General features: G+C 35.6%; 1 protein-coding gene across 1 annotated transcript in view; it reads left to right on the top strand.

Moving 5' to 3' along the window:
- The window catches only part of LOC145662574 (tsukushi-like), a 38,688-nt gene extending 27,058 nt beyond the window's left edge, over nucleotides 1-11,630 (top strand). The window contains exons 5-6 of the mRNA XM_081728266.1: nucleotides 2,045-2,223; nucleotides 9,165-11,630. Of these exons, the coding sequence (XP_081584392.1) occupies nucleotides 2,045-2,223; nucleotides 9,165-9,558 (573 nt within the window). The 3' untranslated portion in view covers nucleotides 9,559-11,630. The remainder of the gene's footprint in view (nucleotides 1-2,044; nucleotides 2,224-9,164) is intronic.
- The last annotated feature ends 7,377 nt before the right edge of the window (nucleotides 11,631-19,007 follow it).

Here is a 19,007-nt window from a genome sequence, read left to right as displayed (position 1 = left end):
GCTACTATCAATATAAGATGTTCCCTTGTGAGTGCTCACTGAACTGCGACCACCTACTTAATATTTTGTTGGTCCATCTCTTGCTCAGATGATGGCCTGAACAGGGTGTGACACTATTCTTGTAGTTTCTGATATGATTTCAAAGGGATCTGACATCATATATTCCTGATGGCATCCCACAATGAGCACATAGATGTCGGTGCAGGAGTCATGGTTCGAAGAGCTCGTTCCACAACATCCCATAAATGTTCTATAGGATTAAGATCCGGAAGTAATAATAAATTCAACCACTTCCGGTTTCGATAAAATGTTGCTGGATGTGATGATATATGTAGATATATATACTACAGAAACGTTGTATCGATTACAAGAACCATTTGTAACTATTTATTACCATTTCTGTTCAGTGGTGATAATTTTTGAAACCGAAAATAATTTATTTAAACCACTTTAGGTTTGAACAGACGGTTAACGTAAAATATCAAACCTATTTTTGGGACGTTGAATCGATTGAAAAAAAAAAGAAAAAAGAAACGCATCTCGTTATCTTTTACCATTTTGCTGTATAGAAATAAATATTGAAACTGGAAATAATTGTAAACTTGAACTACTTCCTGTTTTAACAGAGTGTTGGAAATGGTCTTGTTATGTTGTCTTAAGTTGCTAAGTCCTTTATGCATAACACTTTTCGCTATCCGTTACCATTTTCGTTATACAGCGATAAACGCTGAAACCGAAAATGGCTAATTTTAACCACTCCCAGTTTAAATAGAGCTTTAAGAGAGACAATGAGACTTATTCTTGGAACGCTAATTCGATTGCAAAAATTCGGTTCTTTCTATCTTTTACAGTTTTAGCTGTACAGAAATCAGTATTGAAACCGGAAATAATGGTAAATTTGTACCAATCCAGGTTTTGGCAGAGTGTTGTGAAGAGTCATACTATTTTGCTTTGAGACATTGAATCTTTTTTTTTTAAGTTTCTCGTTATCTGTTACCATTTTTGTTCTTTGACGATAAATATTAAAACAGGAAATGGATAATTCGAACTGCTTCCAGTTTGAATAGCGGTTTAGCGGAAAATATGGAATCTATTCTTGACCAGCTTGAATTGATTGGAAAAAATCGCATCGCAATAGTATTTACCGTTTTTATTCTACCGAAATCACTATTGAAACCGGATGTACTAGAGAATTTGTACCATTGTCGGTTTCGGTAGAGTATTGTGGATAGTCATGATATGTTGTCTTGAAACGCTGAATCCTTTACAAAAAAAAAAAAAAAAAAAAAAAAACTCGCTATCTGTTACCATTTTCATTCTACGGCGATAAACGATAAAACCGGAAATAGGCTATTTGAACCACTTCCGGTTTCAATAAAGGGTCAAAGGAGGAGACTGAACTTATTCTAAGGACGCTGAATCGACTGCAAGAAATAGCAGTAGCATTTACCATTAGTGCTCTGATACCTGTCGACAGACAGACGGACTGGTATGCAATGTAGGGTTAAAAATAGTTTCTGAGAATTAAGCTTTTTGGATATGACTATACAAAATTCGTGTTGTATGTGTGCATGCATGTGATAAATTGTAAAAAATAAATAAATAAAAATCTTCGTAACGCAGGCAGGGACGATCACAAGTGAAATATACTACATGTAATAGGAGTCCCATTTTCAATTTGACTTTAATAAGGGGAATAGGAGTCCCGTTTTCAATTTCGCTTTAACCATGTAAATATTTTTGCACTGTTATTAAAATCTTAAGACTGATCTTTCTGTAAAACTTCAAAAATATCTATATCTTTAAGGCAACCCTGTATTTAATTTATTTTCCTTGGTATCGCAAGTAAACTATAACATTTACTGATGCGAAATGGCTTGATTATTAATTGTAATCAAAACGAATAAAGAAATAGGAACGTTCAATATGCTCTATGTAAATATTAGCCTTGTTTGCATCTTGTAGATTACCAAACATTCAGTGATACTTTTCTAGTTTTGATAAATAAATAATAAAAAAAAAACTTATTTTTACCACATTTCAGTTGTATTTAAGACGTAATGCATTGAAGGTTCTGCCATCCAGCTTAGCTCCTTGGGAAGATTTGGAAGTAATTGATATTCAAGGAAACCCATGGCGGTGTGATTGTCACTTCCTATGGGTGGCCAACAGACTGATTAAATACATAGCGATAAAAAATCCTGAATTGACTTTGGACGTACAGTAAGTCTGTCTTTCTTGTTAACTTTTGCAAGTTGAATTTAACTCTATTTAATTATATGACTAAACATAGACTGAAAAAAAAAAAAAACAGATTAAGACTATGGGGCCACTTTTTTTTTTTTCAAATTTACAGGTAAAATTTGTTAATTGACAAAGTAAGAATAATGTTAAGGAACTTATTAATTTGGGCGACAAACATGTAACTTATGTATCAAAATAAATAGCGAATTATCAAGTTTGCTTCATTATCATACGTACACAAACGAGACACTGAATTACTCATCAAGAAAGCTGATGTAAAAATATTTTATCAAATAATAATTCATCGATACAATGTAAAATTTAATGTTGCAGTTTGTGACCAACTGACTTAAACACAAGGCTATCACACAAAATTAAATACAACATTGGACATTCAAAAGACCACTTCTCATGTTATACTGGTTACTTTTGCCCTTATTATTGAATTTTCTTAATAGTACAGTGCAATAATGTTTGAACCCGGACATTCAAAAAAAAAAAAAAAAAAAAAAAAGCTGAAACCTTTTCTAAAATGATTGTGATACTCTATTCAGTTACTCAGACAAAGTCCCCAAAAAATCCCGCGTCGGGTTTAGTCACTATATCCGCCATATTGGATAGCCTATTTCCAACGCCCAAAGTTTTTGTGGAAACCATAGTATTAATTTTAACTGACTATAATGCAGATTGTAAACAAAGTAGAGATATAAACCATACCTCGTTGAAAAGATATTTAATTAGTTGTTCTTATTGTGTGCAAATTGAAGAAATTTATACTTTCCCTAGAGGGGAAAAAGGGAAATTCCACAAACTTTCTCAGAACAAAAGTAAAAAAAAAAAAAAAAAATCATTTTCTTTGATCCTTATTTCAATATTCTAAGGAAAAGAAACATAAAATATGTGCAAATTGTTGGCTAAACGTTTCTCAGTAAAACAAATATACAACATTAACACCTAAAGTTTGGATTTTAAACTTAGATTCACATAATGCGTTAAATTCCCTCTTGTCCAAATATTGTAAAATTTTCACATGTACATCCAGAAGCTTTGAGTGAAATTATCAATGGATAGGCATTTGAAAAGGCTTCAATATTTCTTACAAACCCCGATGTTGACTGCTTTTGGGAAGGGAAAAATCCCTAGATTTGAGGGATTTTTGAAAAACAAATGCTCTATTCTTAGCAAGCGAGATTAGTCGGAGGAATTTGACATGCATAGAAAATTGTTGAAAAAAGTCTTGTTTAGTAACGTATAAAAGTTCGTAATGTTTGAGCTAGGAAAAGGCCTAAAAAGTAATTCTTCATTATGTAAAGGTTTCAAACTTGGTTGAAAGTAACTTCAATATTGATTTGAAAGTAACTTACGTTTACTTGAATCTATTCCAGACGAGGATGTTTGGCATCTTGGAATGCCTCTCCTTCGATATCCTTTTCGAGAACTAGAAATCTCCATTCACTTCCACTTCATCTTTATGTTCCTGTTGGTACGTTCTGTTGGAATACGCAGTACATACACATGAATGATTAAGCATTTCAACATACTTCTTCGGCACTTAGAGCTTCCTTCACAGTCGTCGGTGAAGGAACAAGAGATAAAATGTAGTAACTCTTCAGGAGCAGCGGACTTCGAAGTTGGTATGGGACGTAGATAACTATTGATTATCTTCAAACCCTAGTGTAAAGTGTCCATGTTAACACCACCCCATTGCTGCACTTGATAAAAATAACTCGGAGTAAATGCTCACGAGCGGCTCCTGTTGTAGGAGGAAGTACAGCTAAGTTAAACTGCAAAGTATAGGCTGTTTGGCAGTTGTCTTCCCATATGGTTGGTGACATAAAATGTCGAAGTTCCTGATATCTTTTGACCCATGCAGTGACAGAAAGAAAGAATCACCAGCTTAAGCCACAACTTCAGCTGGCATTCGAGAATTATTGAAAATACTTAGTTAATCTCTCAGTTCCTTGTTACTCTAACTTTCTTTAAGCAGAGATTTCGCTTTTTCGATAAATTGGCGAAACTGAATCGCATCCTGTGAAGCCGTATACAATTAGAAGAAAGTCCTTTATATCACCTATATCATCTTGAATAGTTGCAACGTGGTGATTCTTGTCTGGGCAAGTCTTCGTTCCTGGTATCATTATTTTCAAAGATGTGTCTGGTGGAGCAAGGACAACGAGAAGAACTAATAAATATTTGCCTTCACCAATCAAAATAATTCTAAGGCCTTTCTTGGCCTCTATAATAGCAGTGGTTGCAATCAGCATATCAACATCTGCCTTGGCTTAGAGTACCTTGCATCCTGATTTCTGGAGATGCTTACTGAAAAGATGGCTGAATCTCATTTTGTTGCTGTGATTTCGGAGAAATTCAGTCTTTCCTACAGTAACAATAATATTATTTTCTAATTCTATGTCTACCTGGCAAGTGTTTCCTGCACGTCGCAGATGCTCCTTATCTTTTGTCCTTATACCTTCTTTTTTCCATCAAAATCAATGAGAGCTTTTCCATAATGTGTAACAACGTATGCAGTATATTGCTAACATATTTCTTTGAACATGGCTGGACGTTGCCATACAACACGATGGCCACCATCAACTATGTAAGATACACCCAGTTTTGATGAACTACTTGTTGTTTTCTGGGTCGAAGTTCAGGACAAAACTGATATTGTCGATGGTTGTGTACCTTTCCTCATTGACTTCCTTCATCAAATAAGGAGGGAGGATAAGCAGATAGTTCATATTTGAAGATCAGACAACTGTTCTTTAGAGCGAACTATGCATACTATGCAGTGCTGAAGTTAGTTTGGGTTTACACTGATTCATTCATCACGCAGTCACTGATCTTGTTAAGCAACACAAAGACCTCAAACTTGTCTTACGTTTCAGATGAATTTCACTGAATTGCTTTTCGTCAATCTTCTTCATCACAGCAAGTTTAACTTCTAATGCTTTATAGCAATTTACATCTTCATCAGCTAGCAAATCAGTAGATATTGATGTAAGTTGGAATGATCTCTCGAATGGTTTATGTTCTCGGAGCCAGTTGATGAAACAGAGACATCTTCGGCGTCACGAGTTTGACGAGACTATCGGAAGTCAACATGTTGTTCGGAGGAGGCGGAGATAACATCAGTGGATTTCTCCACAGTTTCCACTACTCTTTAATATGCAGACATGGAAGAGTTGAAGCAAAATTCCTCGTCCCCGATGAGGCTACCACTACTTTTCATAGCTCTCATCAATGTAGGCTCCTTTCTCTTTCTTCTCTCACTACCTTTCTACTTCAATTGTCAGGTCACTTCAAATTCAGCACCAAAACTTCTCACTTTGTCTAATTGTGCAGTAGCTTTGTTTTACAACTTCGGAAATTCTAGTTTTAGTAAAATAGGTTCTAGTTTTAGAGGATAATTAGCTGAATTGATGATGATGATGATGTAGAGCTCTGCCTGAATGCAAGTCTTTGATCCGAATGTCTTAGGGCAAAGAAAACCCATGGTGGATTGCCATTGCCTTCCATTGGATGATTGTGATTAAGTGGATAAATAAGTATGCGCTATTTAAAATTTAACCAATATTACAATCACTAGAAAAAGTGTCAACCTGGGAATTGGATTGACTTTCTGACCAAAGAATAATTTAACCAGTGATGGCGGATACATGTTAATTTCTTCCGACTATTCCTACATGCAAGGACTACACACACACACACACACACACACACACACATATATATATATATATATATATATATATATATATATATATATATATATATATATATATATATATATACTTACAATTTCCCTCAAATTATTGGAAATTTCCCGTTCTTCCTTTCACCGAAGAGGCCAATATTGATACCTCTGCAAATACCTACCCACTGCTAACTTCACTCAAAACTTGTGGATCAGAGGTGAAAATCTTACAATATATATCAAGTGGGAATTTAATGCATTGTATGAATGTTCAAATCCCAGCTTTTAGAAGATATTAATATTATGTATTTTTAATGTTTCGCTAAGAAGGGTGTAGCCAATTATTTTGTACATATTTTATGTTTCTTCACCCTACAAAGTTGTAATAAAAATCCAAAAACTCGATTTTTTACTTTTGTTATGAGAAATTTTGTGGAATTTTCCTTTTTTCCCTTTCGTAAAAATGTAAATTTCTTCAATTTTCACAAAATAAGAACGACTAATTAAATATCTTTTTAACGAGGTATGATTTATATCTCTGCTGTGTTCACATCCTGTATTATAGTCAGTTAAAGTGAACGTTATGATATCCACAGAAACTTTTGGCGTTGGAAACAGGCTACCCGATATGGCGGCCATATTGAATAAACACGACGCGGGATTTTTTGGGACTTTCTCCGAGTTACTAAATAGAGTATCATCATCATTTAAGAAGATGTTTTCGCTTTTTTATTATTTCTTCTCCCTAAAATGTAATAAAAATCCAAAAATACTTAATTTTTCACTTTGTTCTGAGAAATTTTGTAGAATTTCCCTTTTTTTAACTTTCGGAAAAATGTAAAATTCCTCAATTTTCACACAATAAGAACAACTAATTAAATATCTTTTCAACGAGATATGGTTTATATCTCTGCTGTATGCATAACCTGTTTTATAGTCAGTTAAAGTGAATGCCAGTGGTCGAAGTGAGACGGTATGCAGTGGTATGCCATACCGCTTCTGGTGTTTTAGTGATGAAGGCATACCGCCTCTGGTTTTTCAGTAATTAAGACATACCATCACTGGAGAGATGCTAAATAACTTTAATAAATCCTTTTTATACACAGTAATTGACGAATAGCTTTGCACGTTAAAGATTTTATTTTTTATGTAGAAATAATTTCTAAGTTAACAACACGGACATTTTTATCTTTTTCCTACCTTTTCTTTTTAAAATGAGGTGTCTTCAAAGAAATTTGTCTAGTATATATTTTGATGTGTTATATTGAATTTTCTTATGTGTGTCGTCTTCCTTAATGTATATAGGTAAATGTCGGGTTTTGAGCATGGGCGGATTTAGGAGTTATCTGCTGTGGGGGTCGGATCTTCCGGGGGTTTGGATTACCCCTCAGTCGAATAAGGGTCCAGGAGCTTTCCGCAGGAATTTATTAATATAAAAACCCAGTTTTTTTTTTTTTTTTTTTTTAGCATTTTCGTGTATAATTCTCTATAATACAACATAACGGTTTTTTTTTTTTAATTTCAGCTGTTTGTGGAGAATCAAAGTCTCTCCAATGGCGAGGAATCAAAGTCTCCCTTCGTAACTACAGAGAAGCTCTCCAATGGTTTTCAGTCAATATGTAAATAGAAATACAACCTTTTAGGCAACATACCCTAACTGTATTTCAATATTTAGATAGGCGGCATGTCGAGTCAAAATCGTAATAAAAGATACCGCCTCTGCTTTTTTTCCACTTCGAACACTGGTGAATGCTATGGTTTCCACAAAAACTTTCGGCGTTGGAAATAGGCTACTCAATATGGCGGACATAGTGACTAAACCCCTGCGGGATTTTTTGGGACTTTCTCTAAGTTACTGAATAGAGTATCATGATCATTTTAGAAGAGGTTTTGGACTATTGTTTCATTTCTTCTTCCTACAATGTTGTAATAAAAATCCAAAAACTCAATTTTTTCCTTCTGTTCTGAGAAATTTTGTAGAATTTCCCTTTTTTCCCTTTCGGGAAAATGTAAATTTCCTCAATTTTACACAATAAGAACAACTAATTAAATACTTTTTCAGAGGTATGGTTTATGTCTCTACTGTGTTTACAACTTGTGTTATAGTCAGTTAAAATGAATACTAGGTCTCTACGAAAACTTTTAGCGACGGAAATGGGCTAGATTTAAAAGAAACACGTAATACCAAAATTTTCTCACTCATAGTTTGAAGTGGAGTTTTACATAATAATAATAATAACAATCTTGAAAGCCGGCCTTAAGTGATGCCGGTTTTTGCGATTCGGGAAATAGTTTCTTCTCTTGTAGTGAAACAAATTGAATTTTTAAAATTCCTTTTGTAATTTTTTATTCCTTTTTCCATCCCTCCCCATCAGTATAAAATTGGATTATTAAATATTCAATACGACATAATCTTTCCCAAGTGACGATTTATCATTATATAAAAAACATTGCAATTTCCGAGGTAGTTTCCCAACAAATGTTGATATAGAAAGATGTTTAAAACTCCTTTTTATTCTCGTAATAACATATTCGTATTCAATGTATCAAAATCTCCATATACAATATGTATATCAAATTTTGTCCAGCAGGACAATAAAAGTTAACACTATTTTCAACCTGCATTAAAGGTTGTGTATTTTAAAATACTTTCTTAGTTAGGAATAGCTTCTAAGTCAAATTTTATCCCACCCGATCAAGGAGTTTCGAAAACAGACTGAATTATCAATCAGTCAGCGATGTTTCAGTTGCATAGGTCTACCCTACGTGTATATTACAAATGTAATGTAGCTTTTAAATACTTACATTCAGTTAAGAATTTTTGATAGGTATACACTTAACCGTTTTTTTAAATATAGGGTATACCCACCTCGTATATTCTATTTCTTTCACGTATTTAAGTATATGCTGGATTATAAAAAATATTAGATGGGTGTATGCCGCATACTCCCGTATACGTAACATTACATCCTGCTTACATTTGTGATGTAAATGCGTCCAATCTTGGCTCATCTTTTCTTCACGTGTGAATAAAAGTTATAGGCCATCGCATTGAACTTCCGGTCTTCCATTTCTTAAACTAAATAATGTCATATTTCAATTAGTGAAGCATTTATTTGTGAAATACTGGCTGACTATATTTGGTATAAAGGTTTGGCCAAAGTGTGGCTCTAATGAGGAATCTTATTCATCAATTTATTATTTGCTTCTTCTTCTTTTCCAGTTGTGCAGAACCTCTTTGGCTCAGTGGAGTAAGCATAATGCGTTTGGATCGAAATTTGTCTGTGTTTCAATGTGGTAATAAATACATCGGATCAACACATATTGGCATAGGACATATTCATAAGCATGAAGCCTCTCTTTTGGGATTACTTATCTTTGGATTACTCGTAACTGTTCTCTTAATGATTGGGATTTTGGTTTACTACATACGACGCCACAGATTCCAGAAGCAAGTAGTTATACCACGGTCTATTCGATATATGAAAGCCAGCACAGATGAAACTGAAGCTGCGGACGATGAGATAAGTGTTGATATGGCAATGAACGAAAATGACGACACTAAGAATATTCTAAGGACAACAAATGAGAAATCCATTAACCAAAATGGTACCTAAAATTGACGTTATCAAGTGGTGATAACGTTGCTAACCAATAAGAGAAAGTTGTTTGAATTTACAACCTGCAGAACTCACCAGAAGTTATTACGCTTCAATAAGTATTTACTTTATGATAGTTTTATTATCTGTCGTTACAAGTAATTGATGATTATACAGGGTGTAACAGAAGTTCGTTGTTATAGGCTATCTTCATTATGGGCATAGATACGAAAAGATGGAAAGTTGTTGGAAATAGATGAATTTCAATCTAAAATGGTGTATTTTTTTCAGTCAACGACAAATGTTCTTTCCGTTTAATGAAATTAATTTCGTAAATGACTTTAGAAGGAAGGGACAATTTGAGTACAATTTTCAGTAAATTAAAAATAATGTAATTTTTTTTGTACGTTCCAGTCATACCATAGTTATTCCGAAAATAGATTTTGCCAAATAGAAAGAACTTTTGTTGGTGACTGTACCAGCCAATTTGTGCTTCACACTGGTAATGCGTCCTATGTTAAACGAAAATGCAATGTTGCCAGTTCAGGAGGCAAGTTGAATGGAACTTGAGGAAACACGAAAGTGACATGGGAAACGTGTACATAGTAGTGTGTTAGAACTTAAAATGCTTCGAGTCCATTCTCCAAACAATTGTGAGTATGGTGATGGCTCAACGAAACACCCTCTGAACTGGAAACGTTGTTCTTTCACTTAACATTGGGAGCATTAAAACAGTGTGGACCCCAAACGGTTGGTGCAATTAGAAAAATCCACTATTTTAGATTGAAAACCAGCTTTTTCCAATAACTTTCATGTCTTTCCAGTTTTTTTGTATCTTTATTCATGACGGAGATAGCCTATGACAACAGACCTCTGTTACACACGATATAGACACTTTCATATTATTTTAGGTTTAGAGTACATGTACCATATTCAATATTTAACTATATAGTATTTAGTCAGAGAACTCAGAGCTCTTTACCTAAAAATATCTCTGATCAACATTTCATTAGCATTTAAAGATAAAATAATTGCATGTTATTCGGTATTCTGTCTTCTTATTACCATTACTAGTTAATGCATCCGAGCTCTCGGCCCACTGTATATTTTAGGTTAAAAAAAAATGTGCTTAATTTAAACTCTAATTGTTTACATTTAACTTTTTTTTAAGAATTAGGACTAGGATTATTAGGAATTAGATTTCTGGGCTTTCGGCGTCTATGGCCATGTTAGTCCACACATATGAGGGGTGCTTCGGAGATCACAGGGAATTGCAGAGGAAGAAAGCGGCCAGGGATCACTAGGTTAGATACCATCCCGACATTTGCCTGGTATGAATGAGGAAAACTAGAAAAAAACAGATGGCTGGCCTGGAAAAGCTATTATATCTATTCAACCAAGTGTTCTCAACGGGAATCGAACCAGGAACCGCTTGCACTAAAGGCGAGAGCGTGAGCGACTACACTACGTTTCTCCACCAACCAACCCCTGGTTACAAAAATAGTACTGCTCAAATCTAGATATGATTACGGCACTTATCCTAATAGAACACTATCGTCAAAATCAATTTTGAAATAATAAAATTGAAACAATTTGAGTAGCAATTAAATCGACAAATCGCCTGCACGCTAGTGACATCTATTGACTGTTTTCTATTATTAATTAATGCGACGCACAGACTGAGAAGTTTATCTTGTATAATTAGGGTGCACTTATATCAATGGTGGTTCCGGATGCATCCTACTACTCAAATGACTCTTCGCGTTTAGACTGAGAGTACTATTTTTGCTCTAGTTACGTAACATTAAACTTAAGTTCTGCTAAGTTTTATCACGCTGACACTGTTTCCAGATTTGCTTTTGTTACTAGTACTTCAATACATTATGTTTTTGAATCTCTCTTTCATTGTATAATAAGTTAGTTGTAAGGAATTTATGAGAAGGCATGTGGGACATATAGCAATATTGTATGTACAGAAATAAAGAATCAATGTAGTCTGTACGTTAAATTGTCGTGAAATATATAAATTGTAAATTAACAGTGTAAAGCTCCTTAAGCGCTTATTTAATAAACTTGGGTTTCATATAAAACACTTTCTTGATTATTTATTTAGTTGTGTGTATGATTTCAATATGATAGAGCATTAAATATCGAAGATTAAAGATCTAAAGATAAAATATTATGTCAGTTGATTCCTTATATTGGTGACAAACATGTGATGTCCATTCATATGACACAAAATGGTCTACAATAAAATAATTCTAACACATTTGGGTCAAAAAAGGTTTAACTTTAAGAGGACTAACCCAACATTTTGGCGTTCCGAAATTTGATCCGGAGTAGTATAAATCACATGACAACTAAAAAGACCTTGAATAGAAGTACAAGGAACCAGAGATGTAAAATCACTCCCCTCAGTTTTTTTGCTTATGACTTGAAATATGTTAATCAATCTCAAGAGGGGAACCAAACCAGTCCAAGATCCCTGTTCCTAGTGTCATATTACCACCTAATCTTTTTTTTTTATGGCCCAGGGTGTTGGGTCAAAGTACCCTTTGATCTAAAGTACTCAAGGTGAACCATCAGAACTTAAGTTCTGGGAGATTCTTTTGGTCTAAGAAGATGAGCAGGCCCGAGCAAAGACATTCCATGAAAATTTGGAACTAGATCAAAGAATCACTATCTGTTAACACTTCCTGTTAACGGTTGATTCATTTTCCTTTACTATTACGGTGTTTCTTTTAAGTGTCTAACTTTGTTTAAAATGGAATCCATGGATGGAATCCATGGCCTTTCAGGACGTTTGCAGAAGGTCGTCGAAGTGCTGATGGGGAATATTTTTGATCTTCCAGGCACGTCTTAGGTGAGATATCAATGTTCGAAGGTGGTGGGTGAAAAAGCGACAGAACTTTCTTGGTTACCTTTATAAATCTTCACTCATATTACACTATAAAATAGTTACACTTGAATTCACTACTTACAGTCACCATGTATATACAAACGAAAGAGTTACCATCAGACAAAAAGTATTAAAACCAATGTACCATTTTCTATTTGAGCCATTAATTTAAATTAAAGATCCAGAATAAAAATAAAAATGTATTTGCAGTTTTTAAAAATAAACAAGGGTATTAGCTCAGCCGAAATATTTTATTTATAAACTTCGATACATAGTGACGTTTAGAGCCCTATTTCTTTACATTTTATTGAATGGCATGTTTGGAAAGCATACTACAATACCGATATATGTACCTAAGATACTTTCTAGATATTATGACAAAAATAAACTACTGAAAATAAATTCCTTGAAACATTTCATTACATATCCTATAAGTTTATCCACCTTCTACATTTCTGTGAATAGTTGGCCTAATACTTGTAGAACAATATTAGCCTACGCAGTCAATTTGAAAAGCACAAATAAATGTCAGTCAAAAATTAATGTCATGAAATATAGAAAGAATTGAAGTAAGTGCAACATGATTACGTTGATTTACCGTCTACTTGCAAATAATTGCAAGCATTAAGGTCTTTCTTCCCATTGACACAGTTGATGTGTACCCATGCTTCACAAGATATGCACTGAGCCCACTTCTCTCCATTGCTGTCTCGCAACCTTTCAAAGAAGAACATACATTCTGCATCATTCCCCTCTGGTGTAGTGGAGACTAAATCCTCGTTGGTTGATGAGTCTTTGTCTGCTGCAAAATATAGCTTCTTATTTGGTCTTGAAGTAGTTTTACGTGATGATCCATGTGTGTTGTCAAATGACTTTTGTCACTAGAAATATCATTTGATCATCTGCTATTTTATTTTTATCTTTAATGATATATATATATTATAGTGAAGTTTAGGCCTGTTAGCTTACAGACCAAGGAACACATGTATGTCGGTTTACAGGACAGTCTAACTTAATACTCTATACACGTCTTGCTGGCAAAGAATCGCAATTAGCAAAAACACCAAATTGATTTAAGTTCTTCAAAATTAAACCATACATAGTGTAATGAAATCACTAATTTAAACTCTCACTAGTTACATCCTTGTCCTAGTAAAGATGAATCAACAAAAATTTTCTGACTGAGCAAACTCACACAACATTACTCACAGAACTATAGCCAATACTGTTATCTGGTTTCAACCACTTCAAATTTATATACTATACACAGCAGATGACTATAACACATTATCTCCGGTTGGTTCAGCACCTAACAGTCTAGTATCTTTATCATACCTATGTCATGTTTGGTGCTTTTCTTCTGCCTAAATTAGATAGATCTCATTCTAAAATTTGACCTTGAGAATACATATGAGAGAGTATAATGCCACATAACTATATTTTATCTTATACTCTTTTCCAGATTGAAGTCTATTGTTTAAGGGTTGACCAATAAGACCTTATAACATTTAGGACAAGAATATATTCGAAATCGATGTCAAACAATCCTATATGAACTTATACATCATTCTGGACTAAAAGTCTCAAAATTTTAGAATGGACCAACACAATCCTTTCAAAATTTAGACAAGAGTGTATCTGAAATAAACGTTGAACAACTAATATTAAATCTGTAACCTAACCTATGACCTTTAGACAAAATACTAAAACTTTTAATGGGAAGTTCTAGCTTAGCCTGAACTAACGGCATGGAATCATCACCTTGGACCAATAGAATATTAAGTCATACGGTTTCATCTAGGGCGATTTAAACCAAGAGATTATCTCTCATTCACTTTCAGATCTGGTTGCAAATTGTGGGTGAGGTTTCTTGGCCTGAGTCTGTCCATCATGACAAAAGTATCTCCCAGAAGTTAAGTTCTGAGACTTTACTTAGAGTGTTTTAAATCAGAGGAGTAATTTGACCCAGAACCCCGGGCTACCAAAAAGAGGTTAGATGATATGATGAGACCTAGACCAGGAGGTTTCAGGATGGAGTGGTACTCCTCTAGGATGAGTCAAGATATCCTAAGCTATTTTCAGAAATTGAAGGGAGCATGTTCTACCCTTATTCCAGCGGAGGGAACCACCTTTGTCTTCTTTCGGAAAGTGGAATTTCCATTGTTTGGATTGTTGTTTTATTTCTGGCTAGTAATGGTGTACCCAACACTCGTCCATATTGAAGAATCAACAGAGAAAATCATCCGCACCACGTTCTAACAGTTTCAAATTGTCCACGAATAGAAGGAACAGTCACGAAAGAAATGTCAACCGGGCAACAGGAGAAAATATTTCCAACCCTGTTCACGCGAGTTAACTTCTGCGAGAGATTTGCTGCTTTCACGTGAGGTCTATAAGCAGCTCTCCCAAAAAATCCAGTGTCTGCTGAAAAGCAATGTTCTTTTGATACTGAGGTTAGTGTTTTTAGACAAAGAAGACAATCAATACTTGAATTTGTTTCCAGTAGAAACCAATTGACACAATGCTGTTCAACACAAATTTACATAGCCTGGAATCGAGCCTATGACCTTGAAACCAAAAGTGAGCACTCCATCATTGAACCACCATGTTCTAATTATGACGGAAAAACGCTCCCGATTCCGACGTCAATTGTTTGGGTGGTGGATTGATTTGGAGTTTAGTAACCTGTTCAGCGCCGATGCAAATTAAAACATGGACCTATATCTTAACGTGGAATCTGAACCACTTAAGCTCCCACTAGGAATCGATCCCGGATCTTCGGCGCCGAAGATGAGCACTAACTATTGCGAGGAAATTCTGCACGGTCCAGTGGTGCTGTTCAGCTGGTTCGCTAGAACCGGTTGTTAAAATATTTTCAGTTCCAAAAACCGTTTTTGAACCCAGACAACAGTAAATGTTACCCAGTTATACCCAGACAACCGTAAATTTTTGTTTAACTATCTTTGTTTTTAAAATATCTGTCAGCTACAGGGTTAAACATATGATCTCTCGGAACAAGATATAAGCGTTTATTTCTTGATCTCAAGTGTTCAGATATCAAGAATGAGAAATGCAATTGCATCAATATGGTTGTGAGGGTTATTTATATTCGAAACGCATACACACCATTATCAACAATTTTTGATCCATTGCTTGATTAAGGTCTTTCCAATAATTTTTACAACCATCCTATCTAGGATAATTCCTTTGTAACACACACACACACACACACACACACACACACACACATATATATATATATATATATATATATATATAATATAGAACCGCTGGTTAAAAATTAGAATGACTCCACTGCCATGGTCACGACGAAAGTTTGTAATTTTTCTATAGTCCACGTCACCTGAATTGGCGTGTGGCATCAGTCAATAAGCTCGCAGTGCTCTGTTACGAAACCTTCAGGGAGGAATCTAATAATTATTATCTAATTATAATTCATAATTGATTTTGTTCGTATTCATGGACAATTGTGAATAATTAGATTCGTCATTGAAGGTTTGGTAACTGCGCACTGGGAGGTTATTGGCCGATGCCATATGCCAATTCGGGTGACGCGGACTATTAGTGTTGTTCACGAAGGGAGTCTCTCTGGTCTCGTGACGTATCATGGAAATTCAATTTCGTTTTTAAAAAGGTTTAACTATTTCTATTGGACGATGTTGTCTTGTCTCGTTTTCTCAGCAACCTTACTTTCTGCACACAATAACACACACAAGAGTAAATAGTATGTGTATCAGTTTTCAGTATTATAGCGTTTTGTTTACTCGTCATACATTTCAATTAAAAGTCATATAGTTGTAGCATTCTCTACTAGTGCTGTTGAATTTTTGTGACATTTGCGGTTTTCGGTTTTTGAGAAAACCGATTTTCTGAAAACCGAAAACCGCAAATGCGGTTTTCAAAACCGAAACCGCAGATGCGGTTTTCAAAACCGAAACCGCAAATGCGGTTTTCAAAACCGAAACCGCAAATGCGGTTTTCAAAACCGAAACCGCAAGTGCGGTTTTCAAAACCGAAACCGCAAGTGCGGTTTTCAAAACCGAAACCGCAAATGCGGTTTTCAAAACCGAAACCGCAAAAGCGGTTTTCGAAACCGAAACCGCAGATGCGGTTTTCCAAACTGAAACCGAAAAAGCTCTTTTCGAAAGCGAAAGCCGCCCGAAACCGTGTTTGCGGTTTTTTAAGGGATTGTCCTTTTCAAAGTAGAAACAATGTTTGCTGTTTTTAATTACACCTTTTAACAATTGTGAAAGCATCTATCGATCGAGACAAATGTATTGATTTATATGTGTGTTTTAACTTTTTTTATTTGCTCCAAGACTATTATGGTAATATGTGCAGCACAGTGCGAAAGGGATAATTCGATGGTTGTACAAGTCACAGCTAAATTAGGGTGACAAATACTGACGTTCGATCCTTAGCTTTTTTTTTTTTTTTAGTTATTTCTTTGACGACTATTCAATGTACTTTTCGGCTGCAGGGAAGCAAACTGGACCCCACATGATTTTCATATATGTTGTAAATTAGACCACCAGGAACACGAATCTGAAGGAATTTTGACATTTCGAATGTCGGAACTCGAGATATTCGAACATAAATTGACAATGGAAGCAAACTGGACCCCACCTGATTTTTATATATTTTGTAAAGTAGACCACAAGGAACACGTATCTGAAGGAATTTTGACATTCCGAATTTCGGAACTCGAGATATTCGAACATCAAGTAAAAACGGAAGCAAACTAGACCCCAACTGATTTTTATATATTTTGTAAACTAAACCACGAGAAACACGAATCTGAAGGAATTTTGACATTCCGAATTTCGGAACTCGAGATATTCGAACATCAAGTGAAAACGGAAGCAAACTAGACCCCAACTGATTTTTATATATTTTGTAAACTAAACCACGAGAAACACGAATCTGAAGGAATTTTGACATTCCGAATTTCGGAACTCGAGATATTCGAACATAAAGTAACCAAGAAGCAAAAAGGACACTATTTGATTTTTATATATTTTGTAAACTGGACCAAAATTAGCAATTATCTGAACGAATTTTGACATTCCGGTTTCCCGATCTCGAGTTACTAGAACTTATACAGTAGTTTTATGTAATATGTATAAAAGTAACGAAGAAAGTTCTGTCGCTTTTTGACCTATCACTTAGAGCATAGATATGTCACCAAAGACGTACCTGGAAGATCAAAAATAGTACCCATCAGTATCAATGACCTTCTGCCAACGTTCGGGATGGGCATGGATTCCTTCGCGGTAGAACTTGGTTTGCCGTGAAGCGAAGAAGGTACCAAGTGCATTTAGCACCTCTACTGCGGAGTTGAACTGGAGTCCTCTAAAGTGAGTGTCCAAGGAAAGGAACAGGTGATAACCGGACGGTATAATGTCCGGACAGTATGGCGGATGCAATAGTGTTTCCCATTCAAGGTGTAGGATGGTGTTCCGGCTCATTCTAGCTATGTGGGGCATAGCGTTGTCCCGTAATGGGGGAACCCCTTAGCGATTGAGAAGTGTTGGCTCCAGGGTATTGAGTTTTTCTTGAACACGGCTCAACTGCTGACAGTAGACAGTTGCATTGATGTTCTTCTCTGACCGCCCGGTAGCAGTTCCCGATGCACGATGTCGTGAGCAGTACACCAAACACACAGGAGGACTTTCTGGCCCGGGAACAAATCATCTGGGACACATAGACCCAACTTGTAGTGCTTCCCAAATTGATGGAGGTGCTGGCGAATGGTTTCTCGACTAACATTGAATGTTAGCACGAGTTCCTCACATGTCTGTTCGGCTCAATTGCTACCTGAAGATCCTCATTTTGTACATGTGTTGGTCTTCCGGCACGTGTGGTGCGTCTTTCGTGAGTGTTTCGTCACCGTTCTTAAACTTGCTAAACCACCCTTGCACTGTCTGCGTAATCACGACACCCTCACCAAAGGCCTGAGGTATCTTCCGCCCCGCTACAGTGGCGTTTGATCCAAGTTGGAACTCGTACAGCATACACGCCCCTATGACGCTCTGTGGAGGTTCCATATTCACTCCGTCCTTACATACGTTTACGTTGTAACTGAACTTCCACAACCAGGTAGAATGTCGGATATACCCACACCAACAACTGACCTTCGCCTTATCTCCATTCGCATTAAACTCACGGTATGAGGGTCAATTTTACACAGAATTCCACAAAAAGCGACAGAACTTTCTTGGTTACCTTTATATATCTCTCAGGACATAATATGTTTCGTATAGAGAATATTGTGTTTTTTTCATATAGCGTCTATATTAAACTTTAAGTTTTAATATCTCGAGTTCCGGAGGTCGGAATGTCAAAACGCCTTCAGATTCGTGTTCCTCGTGATCTAGTTTACAAAATATATAAAAATCAGGGGAGGTCCAATTTGCTTCCCTGCATCCTACTTTTCAAACGAAACAGTTTTCCAGATTGTACATTTTGCTTCAAACTGAGTTCTGCCCTGGCTAAGAAACGTAAATTCGCTTCTATAAGAGTCTTTAAAGTTACACTTGAAATTGCC

Source organism: Thermobia domestica, chromosome 10 (genome assembly GCF_964235325.1).
Source record: "Thermobia domestica chromosome 10, izTheDome1.hap1.1, whole genome shotgun sequence".
NCBI lineage: Eukaryota > Metazoa > Arthropoda > Insecta > Zygentoma > Lepismatidae > Thermobia > Thermobia domestica.
This window is presented reverse-complemented; position numbering and strand designations above follow the sequence as displayed.